The sequence below is a fragment of the Drosophila kikkawai genome, chromosome 2R (assembly GCF_030179895.1).
Source record: "Drosophila kikkawai strain 14028-0561.14 chromosome 2R, DkikHiC1v2, whole genome shotgun sequence".
NCBI classification, from domain to species: domain Eukaryota; kingdom Metazoa; phylum Arthropoda; class Insecta; order Diptera; family Drosophilidae; genus Drosophila; species Drosophila kikkawai.
The window spans coordinates 13,594,851-13,615,999 of NC_091729.1; the positions used below are offsets into that span (position 1 = coordinate 13,594,851).

The 21,149-nt window shown below is 40.5% G+C and overlaps 4 protein-coding genes across 5 annotated transcripts; 2 read left to right on the forward strand and 2 right to left on the reverse strand.

Moving 5' to 3' along the window:
- Positions 1-233: 233 nt before the first annotated feature.
- Positions 234-3,215, forward strand: Phb2 (prohibitin 2). The gene is made up of 7 exons (XM_017178015.3): positions 234-346; positions 439-583; positions 1,221-1,567; positions 1,632-1,865; positions 2,035-2,112; positions 2,178-2,277; positions 2,986-3,215. The coding sequence occupies exons 2-7, from the start codon at positions 451-453 to the stop codon at positions 3,099-3,101; spliced, it is 1,008 nt and encodes a 335-aa protein (XP_017033504.1). The 5' UTR covers positions 234-346; positions 439-450; the 3' UTR covers positions 3,102-3,215.
- Positions 2,342-11,960, reverse strand: LOC108082563 (kelch-like protein 17). Its single transcript, XM_070283909.1, has 6 exons — positions 11,737-11,960; positions 7,574-7,804; positions 6,656-6,842; positions 5,693-5,789; positions 4,167-5,499; positions 2,342-4,110 (listed from the first exon to the last, which is right to left on the reverse strand). Exons 2-6 carry the CDS (start codon positions 7,597-7,599, stop codon positions 3,897-3,899), a joined length of 1,857 nt encoding a protein of 618 aa, XP_070140010.1. The 5' UTR covers positions 7,600-7,804; positions 11,737-11,960; the 3' UTR covers positions 2,342-3,896.
- A 1,797-nt stretch (positions 11,961-13,757) lies between these two features.
- LOC108082279 (uncharacterized) lies at positions 13,758-15,856 on the forward strand. 2 transcript variants are annotated; one of them, XM_017177610.3, is made up of 3 exons: positions 13,758-13,988; positions 14,782-15,309; positions 15,377-15,856. In XM_017177610.3, the coding sequence occupies exons 1-3, from the start codon at positions 13,934-13,936 to the stop codon at positions 15,706-15,708; spliced, it is 915 nt and encodes a 304-aa protein (XP_017033099.1). In that variant the 5' UTR covers positions 13,758-13,933; the 3' UTR covers positions 15,709-15,856. The 2 variants fall into 2 exon arrangements, with proteins under 2 accessions (XP_017033099.1, XP_070140688.1); XM_070284587.1 differs by lacking the exon at positions 13,758-13,988 and having other exon boundaries at positions 14,578-15,309.
- An 86-nt stretch (positions 15,857-15,942) lies between these two features.
- LOC108082366 (uncharacterized) lies at positions 15,943-17,466 on the reverse strand. Its single transcript, XM_017177707.3, has 4 exons — positions 17,186-17,466; positions 17,040-17,125; positions 16,349-16,490; positions 15,943-16,278 (listed from the first exon to the last, which is right to left on the reverse strand). The coding sequence occupies exons 1-4, from the start codon at positions 17,367-17,369 to the stop codon at positions 16,145-16,147; spliced, it is 546 nt and encodes a 181-aa protein (XP_017033196.1). The 5' UTR covers positions 17,370-17,466; the 3' UTR covers positions 15,943-16,144.
- Positions 17,467-21,149: the final 3,683 nt, after the last annotated feature.

A 21,149-nucleotide genomic window follows, 5' to 3' on the forward strand; every position in this document is an offset into this window, starting at 1 on the left:
AAATTCAAAAAGCGCGCACACTTTCTCTTAATAATCGATAGCACCTTTCTAAAATCACACAAAAAAGGTATGGCAACGCCAAAAGTCTTGAGAAATCTTAGTGTGACCGGAATATTATAGCCGCTTAAAAAAATTAATATTATAAGTAATTGGTTTAATATAATCAATGGTTTTTGACATCCTAGGGGGACTATTTTAAACAATTGAACTAAATATATATTTAGATTTTAGGGAAACACTTTGATTTTTTAGGGACAACTTGTTGAGATTTTTTAGATGAAAGCCAAATTCGCATCTGGCCACACTGTGCTCTAATCAGAACGTGCTGTTTCCCAATTTTTAACAAGTAATAATCATTATTTTAATAAAATTACAAGCAGTGTGCCTTGTCTTAAACAATTGACATTTCCTATATTAACGTTAAATTCCTCGCTTTAGAACACAAACAAAATGGCGCAGAGCAAGCTGAACGATCTCGCTGGCAAGCTGGGCAAAGGTGGACCGCCGGGACTGGGAATTGGACTGAAGGTCCTGGCCGCCGTTGGAGCTGCTGCCTATGGTGTTAGCCAGTCCCTGTACACAGGTAAGAATATGGCCAAGTTCTATATAGTAACTGATTTCTAGGGAAACAAGTAAGAAACATGGAAACTGTAGCGGCATGTTTACATAACCTCAAATGGTTTCAGGGTTTCCAATGGAAGTGTGTGTGTATTTTGCCGGATTTCATAACTAACAATTGAGTTTACACAATGTTTATAAGGATTTATGAGGTTTAAGTACTACATAAGGGTATTATTTGAGTTAAACTTTCTTGGGGAAACTTTTTTTTAGTCAGGAATTAGATATATATTCTGTGTTCTCATATTTTGATGGTTGCATAACAACAAACTCCATTTATGTCAGATGAATCTCTTTGTTAGGGTGGGTCCAAGTCAAAAAATACTTAATACTCTTTGAAATTAATAAATTTATTAAGAAAAAAGTCATGCCTAAAGGTTTTTCTTACGTTTATAATCAATGTTTTTATTTAAGTTTCTTAAAAACATGATTTTGCTTGAAGGAAGACAAACATGTAAACATTAAAATCATCAAAACCATTAATATTTAATAGAAAAATCCACAGAAACCTAAAATAAACCTTGCCTAATTAAATTATAATTTAAAATTAAGAAAACCCTTTAATTTATCATCAATTTTAATCCCTTTCTACCCCCTTCCAGTCGATGGCGGTCATCGAGCCATCATCTTTAGCCGCCTGGGCGGCATCCAGAACGACATTTACTCCGAAGGCCTCCATGTGCGCATTCCCTGGTTCCAGTATCCCATTATCTATGACATTCGCTCGCGTCCCCGCAAGATTTCCTCGCCCACCGGCTCCAAGGATCTGCAAATGATTAATATTTCGCTGCGTGTGCTCTCGCGTCCGGATTCCCTGAACCTGCCCTTCCTGCACAAGCAGCTGGGCGTGGACTATGATGAGAAGGTGCTGCCCTCCATTTGCAATGAAGTGCTGAAGAGTGTGATTGCCAAGTTCAATGCCTCGCAGCTGATTACCCAGCGTCAACAGGTGGGTTTTGACCTTGTTTATCAAATAAAACAGAAATTAAATTGAATTTCAATGTTTTGAATAGGTCTCCCTGCTGATCCGCAAGGAACTGGTGGAGCGTGCCCGCGATTTTAACATTATTTTGGATGATGTGTCCCTCACCGAGCTGAGCTTTGGCAAGGAATACACGGCCGCCATTGAGGCCAAACAGGTGGCCCAGCAGGAGGCCCAAAGGGCTGTGTTCTTTGTGGAGCGGGCCAAGCAGGAGAAGCAGCAGAAGATTGTCCAGGCCGAGGGAGAAGCTGAGGCTGCAAAAATGATATCCTTTTACAAAAAACTCAAACGAGAAATCTACCTTAAAAGCCAAGAGAGGCTGGTATTCAGTACAAACTATTGATTGCCAGCTTCTTTTTTGTTTTAGAGATAAAAACTAACTTTTATACCCCTTTATTGCCCTCCAAATGGTTCTCCTTAACTGATATGTTCACTTAGGTCTGGCCGTAAAGCAGAACCCAGCCTACCTCAAGCTGCGCAAGCTGCGTGCCGCTCAAAGCATTGCCCGAACGGTAAGCTAAGGCTTTTTCCTAACTATATTTCAACCCTAAATAATGTATTTTTCTAATCGCAACAGATTGCCAGCTCACAGAACAAGGTCTACCTGTCGGCGGATAGCTTGATGTTGAACATCCAGGACTCTGGCTTCGATGACATGACCGAGAAGGTTTACAAAAGTAAATAGCTCTCTTTTTGATCCACCAAAAACAAACAAAAGAGTTTACTTTTTAAGTTGAAAAACAAACAAAAAACACACAAAACACTTGTGCTTTTGGTTCCAAAACATTTAATTGGCCCAAAACCTTAGACCTTAGACTTAATAACTGAGTTACTTCTAACGCGTTCTCCGTACTCTCCCTCTCTCTTTTTGCTACCAAATTCTTTGGTGGATTCTCTGTTAACGTTTCTCCATATATTCCCGCTTTCGCTGTAGCCGAAGACTTGGACTAGGAGGATCCACATTCGTTGTTAATTAATTTGTAAATTTAAAATCTTTTCGAGCTAGAGCCTAAGTACCGTTTAGTTGTAACCACTTGAAAGCGGCGCTACGCGTCGGCTTATCCTTAAGTGTTCTTGATGCTCTGAGGACAGCTTCATCCCACATTCGTTTTCCGGGCACCAAGAGCATCGTTTCCGTTGTGAACCGATGAGCCGACGCGGGCAAAAAACCAGCATTTAACTTGTCCCCATTATCCATTATCTTCATCGGGAGAGAGTCGCGTGAGACGGAAACTGATAATAAATGCGTACTGAACACTGTCCATCGATCGTCGTTGTGTTGAATGTGGGTTTTCCAGCTCATCGTGAAGCAACGAAGCGCCAGCGACTTCCTCGCCTCCCTTCACTAATCCATCATCTATATTCCCCAACCAAATCTCTTACAGTTGGCACCGGGCTGCCCAAGAACTGGCTGAATGCGAAGAAAATGGTGGAACAGTCGGAGGACAAGAGCGATAATGTGGGCAATGTGGCCAATAACCTGGCCAAGAAGATGCTGTGACCGGGCCCACCGAAGATCCAAATACTAAAAGAGAGGGAGGACGTGGGACTACGAAACACACTGACTTATCGTTTTAATAATTGCGTGTACAAAATACATAAGAATAGTACATAAGAGTGTATATAGTATATATAATTCGAGTGTATATAGAGGTTTATTTATGTAAATTGTAGGCAGATTAGGTTCGGTTGCTCCTCCTCCTCCTTCTCCTCCAAGGAGGCATTCCCATGTCGGGTGTGTACGTGGTGTGGCGTGAGAGAGCGAGATCCTGACTAGAGACACGAGTGTGTGCTTCCTCTCCGTCGTATAACTATATTAATATTCCTATATCTATTCCATAACGAACTCGAACAATCAAATTCCTGCATTAGGCGCGTGGGGTTAGCTTTTTTGTATTTTTAAGTGTTATCTTTGTAAGGTTGCTTAGAAGCGACGCGACATGGACCAGGATCAGGCCGTCGCCGGTGGCTTAACTCCTCCGCCTCCTCCAGCGGATGCTCCACTGCTGCTGCCGCTCTCGCTGCCACTGCTGCTGGCATTGCTATTGGCCCGGCGGCTCTCGGCTAAGCCTGGCGTGTCCCTGCGATGACGACGCAAGGTGGAGCTAGCCGAGGGCGCCGAGCTACTCAAAGCTATATTGGCCGTGAAGGCAGCTGCCTCTGCTCGACTGGGCACTGTCAGGGTTCCACCCACTCCTGTTGAAGGCGGCAAAACTACTGTTCCAGCTCCTGCTGAGCCATTGCTAGCGCCGCTCGCTGCAGCTGCGGCGAAGGACTCGGTTATGCTGGCCAAGGGTCATAAGTTCGTCGTCTGGACCAGTCCGCGCTCAAGGTGGAAGCACTCCAGCACGGCAGCTCCCACAGAGCTGCGCCGGGCCACCATGGCATTGACCACGCTCCACTTGTTCAGGCGGGGATCGTAGCGTTCCACAGAGTTGAGCGAGGAGCTGCCATCGTTGCCGCCCAGGGCGAACAGGGCGCCCTCTACCTCGACCACTTCGTGGGTGGATCTGGAAAAGAAAACAATGAATCACATAAATTATTTATAAACCAATTAAATACCCACCTCCTTGAATGCATGGCTGTGATGGGTTCCCAGCTGTTCCTGCGCAGGTTAAACCTCTCTCCACTAGACATGCACATGGTTCCATCATTGCCGCCAATGCAGTACAGATGCCCATCCGTGGAGGCAACACCACAGCTGCTCCTCCTGGCCGACATGCTGGGCACTGGCTGCCAGCGACCCACTCGAGGATCAAAGCGCTCCACACTCGACTGATAGTTGGTGGAATCGAACCCACCCAGGCTGTAGATGCAGTTCTCCAACACAGCCAAACGACAGTACCTTCTCCTTGTACTCATTGCCGGGCAAGAGCTCCAAATCCCAGTAAGCGGATCATATCTCTCCATGCTACTCAAACAAGAGGCGCCATCGTAGCCACCACACACATAGATCAAAGCATCGTAGGAGCAAATGCCCAAACAGCTGCGCTTGGTGCCCATCGGGGTGATGTTGCTCCACTTGTTCGTCAGCGGATTGTAGCTCTCCGCCGTGGCCAGATCACTGACGCCATCATAGCCTCCAACAACATAGAGTTGCTTGTGCAGGGCCGTGACTCCAGAACGAGAGCGTCGCCAGAGCATGGGAGCCACGGGACTCCAGCAGTTGGTGCGTGGGTTGTAGACCTCGCACTCGTTGTGGATGGCAAAGAGACTGCCACCGCCCACGGCGAACACATATGGCTTCATGCCCTCGGGACGACGCTCTTGGGTTCGTTGGCTACCCATTAAGCTGCGCTGCTCCGGCAGCAGGTGGTACTTCATGGCCTCCAGCAGCAGCTCCTTGCACTCGGAGTCATCTCGCATCAAAGTCTCCGTTTCCACGCAGCTCATAAGGAAATCCCGGCTCACCAGAGGAAGCCTCACATTGGACATGAGCTCGGCAATGTGAAGTCTCCTCGAGGGCAAATCATGCTTCACCCAGTTAATGACGGCCCCAAAGACACGCTCTTCAGAGCTGATGTTCAGCTGGCTGTTGGATATCAGCTCTCTGACCTCCTCAAAGGGCAGCAGGAGGAACTCCTCGGTGCCCACCACCTGCTGGAAGTTCTGCAGAGCATACTTGTGGCTTCTTGTGTGCAGTTCCTTGCAGGAGTGTGCATCTGCAAAGCTGCGAATGCCCAGGCAGTTGGAGGGATGCAGCTGACGGAGCAGGAACTTGCAGCAGGCATCCCGCACAGAGTGCATCTGCAGCAGGCCGGAGGCAGGGAGCAGGACCTGGACATTCTGCTCCGTGATTGTGATCTCACCAGTGTATGTGTAATCGATCAGTTGCCGCAGAGCAGAGCTATCCACGTCATGGAGCCGGACCAGGCCCTGTGTGCGCTCCAGCATGTCATCTAATAGAATGGTTGGATGAGTTTTGGGATTAGTTTTCAGTTGGTTTAAGAGGGTTTTAGTTACGGAAATTGATCTAAATCAATTCTTAAACCCTTCTTAAAAATCTTTAAGTGTATTTTCAAGTCAATGTAAGCTCTTAAATACACTCTATTTCCTCCTAATCCCTTCCCATCCCTTCCCTGCTCTACTCACCATTGAACATTGCATAGAAATAGGGCGACACGGAGGCCAGGACCACACGATGAGCATTGATGGTGTCGCCGCCCACCTCCAGGCGAACATCGCAGAGCTGGGAGAAGAGAAGAAATACCAGAGAAAAGCTGTTGAGACAGAGTTAGGAAGGAGTCGTGTTGGGGGTCCCTTTACAAATCCGATTAATGCCCGGCTACGTGCTCAATTTGCACCACTACACCCTGAGAATCCTTACAAGCGAGTCCTTCCCTTCTATCAATAACTTTTGACAGGCAAGCCGGTTTATTGACCTCTCCAAAGGAGGCAGTTTTTAATAGCAAAATGTCGCTTACATCATGGCTTCGGTACGGGTTCTGCTTAAGGCTAAGTCATCCGTCTAACCGATGATATATATTTCACCCGCTGGGCGTCTAAAGCGGCAATTTGCTCTAATAGCCAGCCGCCTTCTCACCCAGCTGAACTCTGGCGAGGAGGAGGCATAGCAATTAATGTTTGCCGACTGCCCAAAAACGAAACCGAAAGAAATTATGTATGCGCCATGTGGACCTGTGACGACCTCAATCACGCGCCCATTCTAATAAATAAATACTTTTAATTATGTTCACGCCTAATGCAATTAGTGTGAAAATATATCAAGATATGGCAATTGAGTGGAAGACGGTGAAGAATTATATGGCTGTAGATTTTTCTAGTAAGTTTAACTTTTTGACAACCAAAAGTTGGCTAATTTTAATCGATGAAATGGCTTTGAACCTGACCCTAAGTTGCTTTGAATTTGATTAATTAGGCTTTCAGTTGGACAGATAAATTTTGTATTTAAATAGATAAGAAATATAAATTAATTTAAAATAACTTCTAAGGTGTCTTTCTCTTCCATATTAAGCTCCTTCTCCATCTTTTTAATCTACAAAAAGTATTTATTTCCCCTAGAGAAACCCGTAGAGATTTTTCCCCTCCTCTCACCTGAGCATTATTCCTCATCTGGTTAATGGCTGCAAAGGAGGCAATGCAGTGGCCTGGATTCTGATGATGGGCCTGGGGCAGAACCTCCTCGTTGGGTCCCGGTGGGCTCAAATCGCTGGGCGTCTGTGTAGAGTTATTGCTGGTGGTGGTGACATCCTCATTGTTGCCACTCGCCTCGCCACCAGAGCTGCAATGAGAATTCGACAAGCTAGGGTGAGAATCGCAAAACCAAAAACCCAAAACCATGACATGAAATCAAGTTTTGTAAACATAATGATAATGGCGGCGCGACAACGTGTCGGCAAAAACAGAAACAGGAACTGGCATCCACTACACCCCCCAAACACAAAAATCCGGGGGTTGTTTATGCTACGTGTTCTTGTTTATGGTTTTATGTTGTAGGAATTTTCTCTCTGTTTTTTCGGGGGTAGAATGGTGGAGCCGTAGACGTGGAGCATCAAGTCGCCACTCGAATTAAGCTTGGTGCACGGAGAGAATTTTGTTCTTGACGATTTTTAATTAATAGAAAGATTTTTAAAATTGTAGTTTGAACTTTAAAGTTATTTAAAGAAGATCTTAGAACCTTAGTTTAATTTTCTTAGTTGGACTTATTTTTTGTGTCTAAGGTGGGTTTAATTTTTTACTGCATACTTTTGGACACATTTTAAAAGAGATTTTAAACCTCTAAGCATAATCAAAGTGCTCTCTTTTGAATTAAATTTAATTAAATGAAAATTTGTAGACACTTTCTCAAAGGATTATTTATCTCTAAGCCTCTTAAAAGTGCTTTTTATCTTATTAAATTAAAATAATTTTTTACAACAAACTTTTAGATGCCTGCTAAAGAGATTTCAAATCTCTAAAATTGGTCTTTTCCTAACAAATTTATTTTAATTTAATTTCACACTCTGTACTCACTGATTTGATTTCACGGGCAGAAACATTGCGACTTGGTCTGGTGCTGTCCTGTGTGTTTTTATGTTTATAATGGGAGTTTATTTCTGGCTCTCTCTTATCGCAATGCTGCAGCCTGCTGTTGCTCCTAAAACATTTCCTGGCTTTGGTCCTTGGTTGATGCTTGATGTTCGACGTTGATGTCTTCAGTTCGGTTCAGTCTTTTCATTGGCAGTTCCAGCGCTCCAACTTCGGCTGGAATGAGAGCCAAAAATCAATACCTGGGACAATTGTTGTGGACGCCACCCGCCTAGCAGAGAATAGCACCGAATTTAGGTCACATGGATATATATCCCTGGTGGGTTCGTTTGACATGATATCATTCCGGCTTCTCTTCTTGCTTTCTTTTTTTTTTTTTGTTGTATTTTTTTGGCATGTCAAAGTGAAGGAAGCATCTGAATGAAACTAAAAACTGGGTTAAGTGCCAGCCACGTTCTCCTCCGCCTCCTTGAAAGCTTTAACCATTGTTCTGGCCACATCCAAGCATTGTTGATGTCAGGATGCGGAGTGGCTGAGTGCTTGAAGGACCGCAGGAAATGGGGCAGGATGTGGCCCCGCCAAATTGCTTGTCGCATGCAACTTGCGCATTTTGCCAGCGATTTGGTTAAGCTGACAAACAAGTTAAACAAATGAGCAAGTAAGAAAGTAACAGAGAGAGCAGGAGACTGCTCGAATTTTAAATACCCTGTTAAGTTAAGATTTGTTTAGAGAATTTAGAGAAAATTTGAAAAAGAAAATTAAATTACGTATGAAAACTTCGGCTTCCTAAAGTCAGCTTCCCTTCATGTTTCTTCACTTAAAAATTAATATTTTGAGGATCAACTCCCTTTAAATTATTCTTTACAATTTATGTGACGCTCTTAATGATTTTTTTAATACAAAAAATTTATCATTAAAAGATCAACTAACTTTACAAGTACATAAATAACACCGAATCGATTGTTGCATATAAAATAAGCATTATTTTTCCAGACTTAACCCAAGCTTTCATCATAACACGCTTGGAAAGTTCTCTCTCACTCACTTTGGGGTCAATAAAACGTGTCTCTGGCAGCACATGTTTCTGAATTTAACGTCACGAATTTATAGCTGCATTAACAAAAACAAGGCAGCCACAAAAGTAGAAATAAAAAACAAAAGGCAGAGTGCCGCTTAAAACATACAAAATTTCACTTTGCGCACAACGCACACGAATTAACGACAATTTCGGTTTGTGTTTTTAGTTTTTCCTTTTTTTTTTTTAGTCAGTCAGCCAGCCATTGGTAGCCAACCTGCCATGCTTGAGGGCGCAATTGTGTTGGAGGGCAATGTCCGGCAGCACCACCCACCCCTAGAAAAGCCTACCTCCCTCCGGTCAAAGAAGCCCCATTAGGCTAAATGTTTACTGCCCTGCCAAATCAAAAGCAGGCCAGCCAGCCAGCCAGCAGTTGCCATCGTGGGACAGCAGCCCTCGATTTGCCTGGTGCATTTGCCAGTTTCCCCTATTTCTTATTATTTTTTGTTTTCTGCTCTTTGCGGGGTCAGCAGTCGTCACACAGGGCGTATGAGTAATTAAAGGCAGCCAGCCAGGGTCAGAGCAGAATAATGCGTTGCGTTGTGCGGTTGCCTCCAAGTAACTAACACTTTGTCGGAGCAACGCAGCTAACGGGTTTTTTTGTGGTGCGGCAACAACAATTAAATTATGCTAATAGTGAACTTAATTCGCATTTTAGTTGAGCTCACTGAGGCACAGAGAAAAAAGGGTTAGAGAATGAGAGTTTAGAATTATGTATTCTAGTTTTTTGTAGTTAGAATTATTATTACAAAATTATTTTTAAAAATTCTAATAAGATCTAGCAATAGTTAGGAAGCAAGATTGATATATCAAGAGCCAAAGCTCATCTATCACTTGCCTTTCACTATAATTCCCAACCCTTTCTAGTTCTCTTAAATTTCTGAAATTTTGTTTATAAAAAAAGCTCTTAAAATCAAGAATTTTTCTACACAAAAATAAGTAAATAAGACAATAAAATATAAGATTTTACTATAATATCCAACCTTTTCTAGTTATTTTAAATTTCTAAACATTTTTTCAAAAAAAATTCTTCTAAAGTCAACAATTTTTCTACACAAAAATAGATAAGATATGCAAATTTTCTTGGCGTGCAGTTAAAGGGCAAATACCATGCTTTAGCACACACGCAAAGCCGCAAAAAAACGAAAGGGGGAGTAGAAGGTGGATTCACAGGAAGCGGAAGTGGGCAAGGTGGAGCAGGAAGTGGGCTTCAGCACAAGGTGTAACTCTCGCGCTGACCTTCAGATGTGTGCGATGAGTGGAGAACTCTGACTAAGCCCCAAAGGGTTGGCAGGGGTGACTAAATATAAAGCAAAACTTTACTAAAAATATGATTATCAGAGGCAAAAAAAAACACACAAAATGAGCGGGAGAGAAGCTGGTCCCTAGCAACATCTGCTTGTGGCGACTGTTTGGGTGTGAAATTCAAATTAACAAGCCAGCCGAAATACGAAAAAAATAAAGTTTGCTCCGCACGTAGAGCCCCGAAAAAACCCGACGACCCGAGAGCCCGGCAGTCATTCAGTAATATTTAATGCTTTTTTGGCGACAGAGCAGAACAGAGAGCGGGGAAAACAAAACAAATAAAGAAAAATGAAACAGAAATTGTGCAAACATTGTGGACCGGTTGTAGTTTTTTTTTCGGCCAGAAAGAACACTCGCTGAGCCACCTATGCTGAGACTCTGCCTCCTTTGCCTGCTCCACGTGACTGGGTCCAGCTGAAATCACAAAATAACTATGCAAAAAACTATAGAGAACCTTTGGATATATATGTGTATATATGCTGCTGCACGCTCCATTGATGATTAACCCACTGTTGCTGCAAATGCAATATAATATCTGTGCGCCGCCAAGGTTAACTGCTTTGTCAATTCAGCGGAAATCAACCGTCAGACTCCGAGTTAGTTACAGTGAATAAGATGCAAATTATGCGAGAGGTACAGAAGGGGGATTATTTAGGTGACTGATGAAGCCGAACTTAGGTAGCTGACTTTTGATTTATTTCGCAGAATTATAGGTGACACAGAAATAAACAAAAAGGGGGTTTGAAATGTTATGTTTACTTACTAAATTGGGGTTTTCAAGTGCTATATTATTTATTTAATTCATAAAAATTTTAAAAAAGATAGAGGCAAGGCTAAGAAAACATTAGAGTAACTTAGACAACAATTAAGACAAGTTTCGCCCCCTTGGACACCAATTATTAAGTTAATTAAACAATTAATATGTAAATTAAAAAGCCGGGAAGATTTCTTAAATTAAAAATAAAACTTGTACACTTGTTCAAACTTAATTCCCTTTTTTTTAAAAGGTAGCTAACATTTGCCTTATTTTTTTAAATATTTATAAGCTAGAAAACCCTTACAAAAATGTAATCATTTTAAATTATTTTTTATTTAATTCAAAAAAGTTACTAAAAAAATATACAAAACTATTCCCCTACAGCACGTGTGCCTCTCTAGAATTCATTGAACTCCCCCGCATAATATTTCCCCAAATGTTTAGCACATATTTTGTAGGCTTTTAGCCCCTCCAAGCAAGAGACTCTCGAAGACGCCCAAACCCGAAAAATCAAGTGCCAGTGCGTGCTTGGCAAAGAGATTCCCGCTACCAAATTTGGGATGAGGGTTACATCTGGATGTGGGCCAAGTAAACAATGGAACGAGGTATCACGACGACAAACAACAGAAGCTAGCAATGGGCAGTTATTAATATTTATTATTATTAAGTATACGCCGCGTGAACCAACAGATTGGTATTTGGTATTTGGTATTTGGTAATCCATGTGACTTAATTTAAGGGATGAGGGTTAACGAAAGCAAGTGTTGCCGGCATTTTTGGGGCTTTTTTTTTTGGACGACAGGTCGTCAACCTGCTGGCAGCAGCGCGGGAAATGTGAAAAACAGCCGTTTTTCCCCCAAACGCGCCGGCGCACTGAAGCGCAGAGAATAACTACTCCCTGGGGATGGTAGAAAAAGGGAGTTAGCAGGATGCAACGGCATGTGCACGGGCTTGTGGTTGCTTCTGCTTCTTCTCCCCAAAAAAAAAACCCTGAAGCGCCGCACCTTTTACTCAAAAAAGTTTTAGGCTTTCAGCTCCTTTTCCTTTGGTTTTCCTCTGCGTTTGGTCTTTAATTCCTTTTAATTGCACTTGAATTCTTTTGTGGCTCTCGGTGGAGTCCTGTCCATTGAGGAGTTCACTTTTCACTACGAATTTCAACTGCTGTGAAGCCAATTATTCGGTTGCAACTGCCACACATGAGCTGCTTTGCTAACGACAACTTCGCGGCACGAAAGCTTAAGAGCGACTGAACGAGACTCCGTCCGGTGAGGCCCCAAAAAGTAAAGCTTGGCATGGAGAGGAACGGTTGAGACTTGGAGCACTAGAAAAGCTTAGGGGTTACAGCGACTTTGCTGTGCGCTACCTTGGGGGAGTATACATTTTTTGGGAAATTATTATTAAAGGTTTTTCTTTGGATTTCTTTTTTAAGTTGAGTAAAAGGGGCCTGAAATATATAAGAGTGAAACCTTAAAATAAATAACTAAATCAAATAAATTAATATATTCTCAACCATTTATTAGATATTTTTTAGATAAACCAGCATATAGAATTTAACATTTTACCTATTTAGCTTATTATTTATTAATAATAAGATTATAATGACAAATAAAAATATATATGACGTTTAGCACTCATTCGCTTTCTGAACTGGATTTTATAAAAAAAAATCCTTAAATTTTGAAAATTTTAGGAAAACCCAAGTTTTTCAAATATCATAACTCAGCCAAAGAAGCATTAATTTTAATTTGGAAAGCATTTCTATTCTAGTTTTTAATAGAGTAATAAATGTGCATACTGAATTTAATATTTTAAAAAATTTTAATTTTTGTCAATTTTACACAATTTTAACGATGTAACCCCTTATTAAATTTTGAAACAAAAAATGCAAAAAATTAGTTTTCAACCAGACATGTCTAGATCGACTCAGCTGTTGATGCTGATCAAGAATATATATGGTTTATAGGGTCGAAAATGACTGTTTCACTGCTTTTCAAGCTTCTGAATGAAATTATAATACTCTGCAAAGGTAAAAAATTTAAAAAAAAAAGTAGTTTAACCTTGACAACTCCCCCTGAAAAATCGAAACTAAAATGTAGATGTCACAGAAGTTGACTTCAACTTGTTATTAACGCTTAATTAACAAACTGTTTGTGCTAAAAAGTTTTCTTTTTTATTTAAACGTTGTGCAGACAAAGTCGCCATTGGCCCCTGGCAGACCACCGCCTGACCTTCTGACTTCTGTCTCCCAACTCGGGACTCGAAACCATTAGCACGCCCAGCGTGTGCCGCAAAAGAAGCTGCAAACTCTCTGCCGGCACTCGCTGCACACACAAATCCAATTAGGAGCAGCCACTGGTGGCCAGCTCCTGGCCTAGCTCCTGGCTGGTGGCCACATCGCTTTAAAAGGATAAAAGGCAAGGCTCACAATGGCCAGCGCTAACCACTGACCCAATTATGCTAATACGGTGGCCAAGACTCAAAAGCCTTTGACGTCATGTCAGGCGAAAGTCTGAGAGATGCCGGGAATCCAGGGAATAAAGGATGAACCGGGAGCACGGAGATAGCTTAAATCTGTGAACTGGCAATATCAGTTGGTTGGGAAATTGCGCAATATGACAGGATAATTGCATGAAAGGGTCCTTTGGCACACCTGAGCCTTATTGGCTGGATGGCTGTGTTAGCTGGCGGAATGGAATGGAATCCAAAGCGCCACTTGGACACTCGACTCCCAATTGCCAGTGCTATTTGCCATTTCCGTGCATATTAGAAAAAGCTCAAGTCGCACTTGACAGAAACCAAGCAAAGGTGACACGTCCATCCTGGCTGGTGCGCATGTCCCCAGCGTCCCTTATTAGGATAGGAGGAGTCGTCGTCGTCGTCGTCGGGCAACAGGTGCTCGTCTGCAGGTGAAAACTAAACTAGAAAGAGGAGACCGAATGGATTCCCGTGGAGTTGGGCTGGGTTCGTGACCCTCGAGGTGCTATAAAAGCGCACGGTGCCAGCAACTTGGCCGTTAGTCGACTTGGCGGCCCCTCCGGCGTGCAACTCGATCTCCGCCGTGGGAACTGTTCTCCTTTGAAATTAGCCAGCGTTTGTGTCCAAGTTTCGCCGGAAATGTTTTCAAAATTGGCAACTATTTAGCCCGCGTTGGTGTTTGCGAAGAATGTAACAACATCTCAAGGGAAACCCTTAGATAAACAGCCTCAAGATGTCAGAACTTTTGTTGAGGCGGCGGATTCTGTTGATGGTGTTACTCTGTGCTGGTGAGTTGAAGGGTCTAAATTACAGAAAACTTAAGTACTTAATTAATTTCTAATACAATTTTAATAAATACAAATTTTAAGGTACATTTTAAAGTAAATTTTGTATTAAAAAGAAAGGACATTCTTGCAGTTTTCATTTTTACACAAGAGTTCTATGAAAGCTGAAAGATATAATAGAAGTCTGATTTAAATCTATATATTATCTTTACTATTTTTATCCAATTGAAATAAAACTATTGGCTAAGTTTCAAGTTTATGTAAAACTTGTAAATTGAGAGAATAATTTGTATACAAGGATAGAGTAAATCGGCTGCTGATGCTGATCAGGAACTTAAATTATAAAAACTTTATCAAAAGGTACAAGGATCTCACAGAAAGAAGTTTCATTTTTGGATAAAAGAGGTTTTTTCCCTTCAAAAATGAAATGTCATGAAGATAATAAGAAATCTGTAATTAAATATATTAATTCTGGGCGTTCCTCTTCATTCTTAAATGTTATTTATTTCTTTAAATATGTTTTATTTCAATTTCCGCAAAGCTTAAATTTCAGAAAGGTTAAAACAACCCCTTAAAAAAAAACTATCGCTTTCATTGCTCGACACTTTTGTCAAATTGAAAGTTGACCTTTGATTAGGAGTCGCATTGCGCCTATCACTAATTAAAATCTGTAGGGGCGGGAGCGGAAATTGGATGTCATACCCTTTTTTTTGTGAAAAGCCACCCCCTGTTCGCGACTCCTCGGGGAACCCACAATTAATGGGCCATTCTCCCGATATGTATTCCCAACCGACAGCTCCACTGCGAAACGCACCTTTCGGCGGAGCAGCAGCAACAGCGGCAGCCACCACAACTGGGGACCAGCAGACCCAGACCCAGAGTCGTGACCTCCGAATTCCGGCGGGGTGGCAAAGCGACTGGGAGTTGGATCCGGACTGGGAATCCATGGACAACGGCCCGCCGCCGCCGACGTCACGCGCCTTCGACGATGACCTTTACCCCAACGACAACGGAAATCCCCCCCGACAGCCGAAATCGAGCATCACGGAAATGGACAAGCAATTGTTTGGCAGCTATTTTCCAGCGTATCCGGAATTTTTGGGCCGCCAGTGGCATTTGCAGCAGCTCAAGCAGCTGCAGGTGCAACAGAAGTGGCAATCTCCGCCAGTCAAGGCCAAGCGTACGCCCATACAGTGGCCACCACCGGGCGATGGTGATGAGGAGCAGCAGCAGCCAGAGCCTGGGGAGCCACGTTATCCCTTTGCCTACGCCTACAGCTTGCCCTGGAAGCGCAAGCACCGCTACATGCCATCGATCAGTGCTGGTGGGTATCGGGGACTGCAGGAGGGTCAGAAGGTGCCTTAGTTAGTGCCTCTTCCTTGTTTCTCTAGGAGCCATGACCAATTTGGGTGACTTCTTCAACCGTCTGGAGGCGAATGTGCGCTTCGCGGAGCAATCCCAGCTGGGTGAGTCGGAGACACGGCTGCTGGAGGGCAAGCATCCGCATCCGCTACAACATTTACCAGCAATGCCGCCCGCCGAAGGCTCCGAACCAGATCCCGTCCAGCAGCAGGAGCAGGATCGTAAGACATCCAAGCTGCTCCATGCCCTGCGCAGCTACCGGCCCTCGCAAAAGATACGATCTTTGGTGTCGCGCAATCCGCAGGGCTATCGCTCCCAGCTCATTGATCCCAGCTACATGTGGCTGGGCCTGGGCAAATGACCAAGAGTCCAGGGCCAAGCATCCATCCAGAATGAGCTACTACCAAGGTAGTAACCACAACGAAAGCCACCTCGTGTCCCAGTTTAAGCTTTGAATGTGTGTCCCTTTGTGTGTTTAGAAAATATATATATTTAAAGGCAAGATTTTGGAGCTTTTTTTGAAATATTTATGAAGGTAAGTATACAAAAATATATGAAAATTGCAGAAAAATTCATATAAAATAGATTTTAAAAGTCTGTTTCGATATTATTTTATTTATAGGCACTTTTGAGACTTCCAAGGAAGTTATAGAACCTTATAGAACCTTTTTTATATTTTATTTATAACTGATAAAGGCTCTTGAAATAATTATAATAATAATACAAAGTCCCATTTATATAAGGAACATTTTAATTCATGTCTCATTGGAGCATCATTCCTTTGATTTAAAAGGAACTTATGGATTGTTGGGCAATCCCTCGTAGTTTCTGGCACTGCTCTGCGGTGGGATAAGAGGACGCTGGAGGTCGCTGGTACGCTGAAGCTGCTTGTAGAGCGAATAGATGCCATAGTACAGATACACGCTGAGAGCTAAAAATAATATATTAAATATATATAGAAGAATATTAAGCATAAAACTAGTCATTCCTGCTGTACTCACCAAAGGTTAGCAAAGAGATCAAGATGGAGGGTACGACACTCGACGAGCTGGCCTGCACGAACATTCCAATTTGGGTGATAAGACCAAAGATCAGGGCCACGCCGTTATTGAAAAGCCAGGGTAGCAGGTACAGATGACGTTCCTAAAGTTACGAATTTAATTACAATTTAATTATATATTTTTTTTATCAAAAAGTTAATAACCTCTAGAGCGTATTTTAATCTATAAAATGAGCAATTAATTGCTGTGTTAATTCTAATTTTTTTTATCAGCCATCTATGAATTTTTCTTGCCAACTGATCTGTGATTCATTCTGCCTAACTTATCAGTATCTTGTGCCTTATCTGGACTCGTCGAGTTCAAGGTAAATTGTGTTATAAAGTACATACTTATGATGGGAAACCCTTGTACACCTCTATTTCTTGAAGCAAAAATTACAAGGAAATTGTTTGTTAAGATTTAAGTTCATTAAATACCCTCTACCAAGTCCCTTTGTCGCAGTAGCCAAAAAGTATGCTAATATTTCCCACAACTGATAAAAGTTCTTTGTCTTTTTTCCCCTGGGAGGAATAATAAGCGCCTGATAATCAAACTGTGAGTCATAAAACAAGCGGAACTCTCTGACAATAATTATTTTGACACGCTATCTGGCTACGGGTACTTCCTCCCTGACCCTACCCATCATTCTTACCTTAAGGGTTCCCACAATCAGCATGCCCGAGGACAGGAGGTTGATCAACTGCAGAGCCAGGTAAATGCTCAAAATGATCACCAGGACTGTGGCAAAAGGAGAGCGGTTTAAAACGTGTATATCAAAAATATTTATAAAACCCTTACCAGTGCGCATTTGATCCTCCGTTAGGTTGGTATTCTGGGCCTTGACCATCTCCTGGGCAATTTCATCGACGTTTCCCAAAGCAATAGACGTGAGGATCACGGCCAGAAAGGAGAATATCACGCCGATCCATCCTAGTCCCACACCGTAGGTGGTCAGCCGCATGCCACACACTGAGGTAAGCATTTTCACTGGTTTCCGGGTGATTCCCCTTTTTCACAGAAACAGAAAATAATAACAAGCTGTTGACTTGCCGGGCGGCGCAGAAATGCAATTGTGAAATGGGTCGCACTTATTGTTTATTTTTAGCGATGGAACGTGCTATAGAAAAGTCACGATAAAACACCTAAAAAAGCTCACAAATATTTAATATTTCAACTTGGGTTTGTGTTGCCAGATTGTTGAACTTGAAATAAAAAAGTTTGCCGTTAATTTCAAAATGGAAACAAATTGATATTTAGTAAAAAAGCAAAACATTGGAATTAAATTTTATAAAATATATAATGTACACTTTAAGAGTAATATTAAAATTTGTTTAATTAAATTTTAAAATCTTAAAAAAAAACAAGTGTAAAGGACTTAGTTTTTAATTATTTAGTTACATTTTTTAATATTTTATTTATAGTATATATTCCATGATTTTTTTAAGCCCCATAATTCCTTACATACTGATGCCAGAAGAGCATTAAATCTTTCAAAACCTAATTTAATAGCAACAAGAATAATTAAAACAGCTCTGAGCATCTAAGGTTCCAGGAATATACAGTCATTTAAGAGTCATAAACTTACAAATTACAGATAAGAAAAAACCGGGGATTGTTGTTTATTCAAACACTGAATTATAAAAGAAATTGAATTGATTTGAATTGAATTGATTTGATTTTATTTGCCTTCCTAACGCTACAAGTTTAAAACTTATAAATTAGAGCGCTAGTCACAAAGGGTTACAGTACATTCTGTCATAAAGCTTAAACCTAAACAAAATTTGTGCATATGATATTCTTAATCTAACAATTTAAAGTTTATTATTATTATTATTATTTAGTATATTTTGTAGTTCATTTAACTTAATCCTTAATTTGTAGCAAGATAGTTAAATTTTAGCTTGTCAATATTTATTATTTATATATGTATATTATCGCATTTATTTGCTGATTTTGTTTCTTTATTGTTTTTAGCTTTCTTCAATGAGTAATAATATTTATTTATAATGTGTATGTATTTCTTGAAGCTTCGTTGATCAGAAAAACCAAAGTTTGTGTTGCTCATGGACTTAAAATACTCAACACCAGTCCAAGACTTGGCCTGTAAGAAGGGGTTCCTACTCAATCACATGGTTACTGGTTTTATTCGCATCTTTGAATTCCCTATATAACGGGAGTATTTTGGAGAAGAAATACCGCTTAATCGCTGGAAATAAAATAAAAACAAAAATCAGCTTAATTTATAAAAATGAAACATAACACTGCGATAACCCCTATTGATTTCAAGAAATTCTATAATTGTAATAATTAGTGGCTCAAGCTTACCGAGAAGAATAATTAAATAAAGAATACGGGGAAGACTATAAACACTAAGGTTCGGCAATATATGTATAAGCCCGACACTGCCTACGACCAGGCCCAGTCCATTGACGATCAACCAGGGCAGTAGGACAACATGGCTTTCCTAGGAATATGAAAACGACTTTATTAATTATAAATTTAGGTGATAAGATATATAACTGAAATAAATACGTCTCAAAGCAACGTCCGAAATAACTAGAAATATATTTTGTTTATCAGTATAAAAAGATAAAAACAAAAACCAATAGATATACGGAATTTATCAACCTACCAGGCGTACTCCAATGACCAGGACGAAGGATACAAAAATATTGATCGCATTGTACACCACAAAAACTTGAAGAACTAAAGAATCACCAAAAAATATAACAATATTATTCAATTCTTTCGGGATAATAGTGCTCCTTGCAACTTATCCTTACCGGAGTCCACGAACTCCTCAGTAATATTTGATGTATCTGAAACAAAAGTCTTAGCAATTTCATTGACCTTGATTACCCCTTTAATTGAACAGGCCATGAGGTAAATGGAAAAGATAAGACTCAGTATGGCAAAAGCAACACCGGAGCTGTTACGTTGCCTTACGGTGTCCGTCATTTTGCACTAATTTTAATTTAATTCCTTCTTTGCAGTTGTTGAAAAACAAGACCTCTCGGCGACGCTTGCAATATACAAATGAATAAAATAAACTCTTTCTTTTTATATACAATCTGGTTTTTTTCTTGGAAAAATTAGCTGTAATAATTATTTAAATAAAATGAACTGATTGCCAATGACCCAACATCCATTTGATGATTGTTGAATTTGCCGATCTTCGGAAAAAGTCCCTTGGGAGTCGTGTTGGCAATTGCTGGAGGACTTATCGGGGGCATTGCGAACAACATTATAAAAGGTAAATATATGTTTTTGTAAATGTTTCCAACTTTCTTTTGCTTTTTCTCACTTTACGTTGCAAAAATTATAACTTGTTTACCAAGTAGGATACTCTATCATATTTGACACCTAATTGTTGAACAACTTATGTATATACATTTTTATGTAATTAACCCCACTTATAGTTCAAAGAATTCACAACTTACCGAGTCCAATTACAAAATAGGGGTCTTTTTGTTCTTGAAACCAAATTTAATCACATAACCGATATCTGCGAGGCAAAGGATCACAGAAGTAATCAGCCAGGGCAACAGCAACCAACTCCATCGTTAGAGCTAGAGAATTTGGGAAAATTTTAGTATAGTTACATTCAACGAATCGTAACCTGGACCTGAACCTAATCAGAAGCTTTTGACTGGCATAATTTAATTTTACCGTAACTATTCCCAGGAGCAGCAACGCAGATGTAACAACATTGATCCCACTCCCCACGAGTTTACTGTGACCTTCCCATAAGATCCATAAAAACAAAATATGGTTAATAGGACTCCTATAACCAGATCATAGGATTTGGAAAGCACTGAACACTCGATTGCCAATCTCACAATTTCGATTTACTTATTTCTTTTCAGCTTCATAAAAACAAGACCTCTCGGGGACGTTTCCAAAATGCCAATAAATAGTAATAATTATTGCTAATGACTAAGTTTTAAATTTATATTTAAATATATTTATATTTAAAAAACACGACCTCTTGCCGACGCCCATTATCGCTTCTTCGCATTTTACGTTGAAAAATCATAACTTTTAAAATAATTCTGATAATGGAATAATTTTAACGGCATTTGGCCAGTAATTTTTGTAGAATTTGTATATGTATTGCAAAATGTGCCACGCCTAAAATTATATAAGTTTTTAGTTGGAGAAAAACAGAACCTCTCAGCGACGTTGTCAAAGTACAAATAAGTACAAATAAGAAAAATAATAAATATAAATAATAAGTAATAGTGGGATGTAAAAATAGAGATTACTTTATTTATTGACAGCAATTAGTATTACTGTGTACATACATACATTTTTGGATCTGTGAAATCAAACTTGAATTCATGTATTCTTATTCAGAAAATTCACACAGTTTAGTTCTTTATTTTATATTTCCTTTGTTAAATGTATAAATAGAGTAGTAAAGCTAACTACCATTTAATAATCGATGTCAGATTGTTAAATTATAAGATAGAATAACGAATTGAACTTAAATTATAAGAAAATTGAACAAATTTAAAATTAAAATAGTATTTCATTAAAATTTAAAATCTTCGAAATATACAATTGTAAATCATTTTTGTTTTTAGTATATATTCATTGTCTGCGATTGCATGGCAACCACCCGGGGGGCGCGGCCTCTTGAGTAACCTCCTCCTCCTCTGGTACCTTCGATTTCCTTGTAAACCAAGTATGTTAAGCCATATATAATCCAAATGACCGCTGGAATTAGCAAAGTATCCAGAAATAAACTTTAATTAAATAT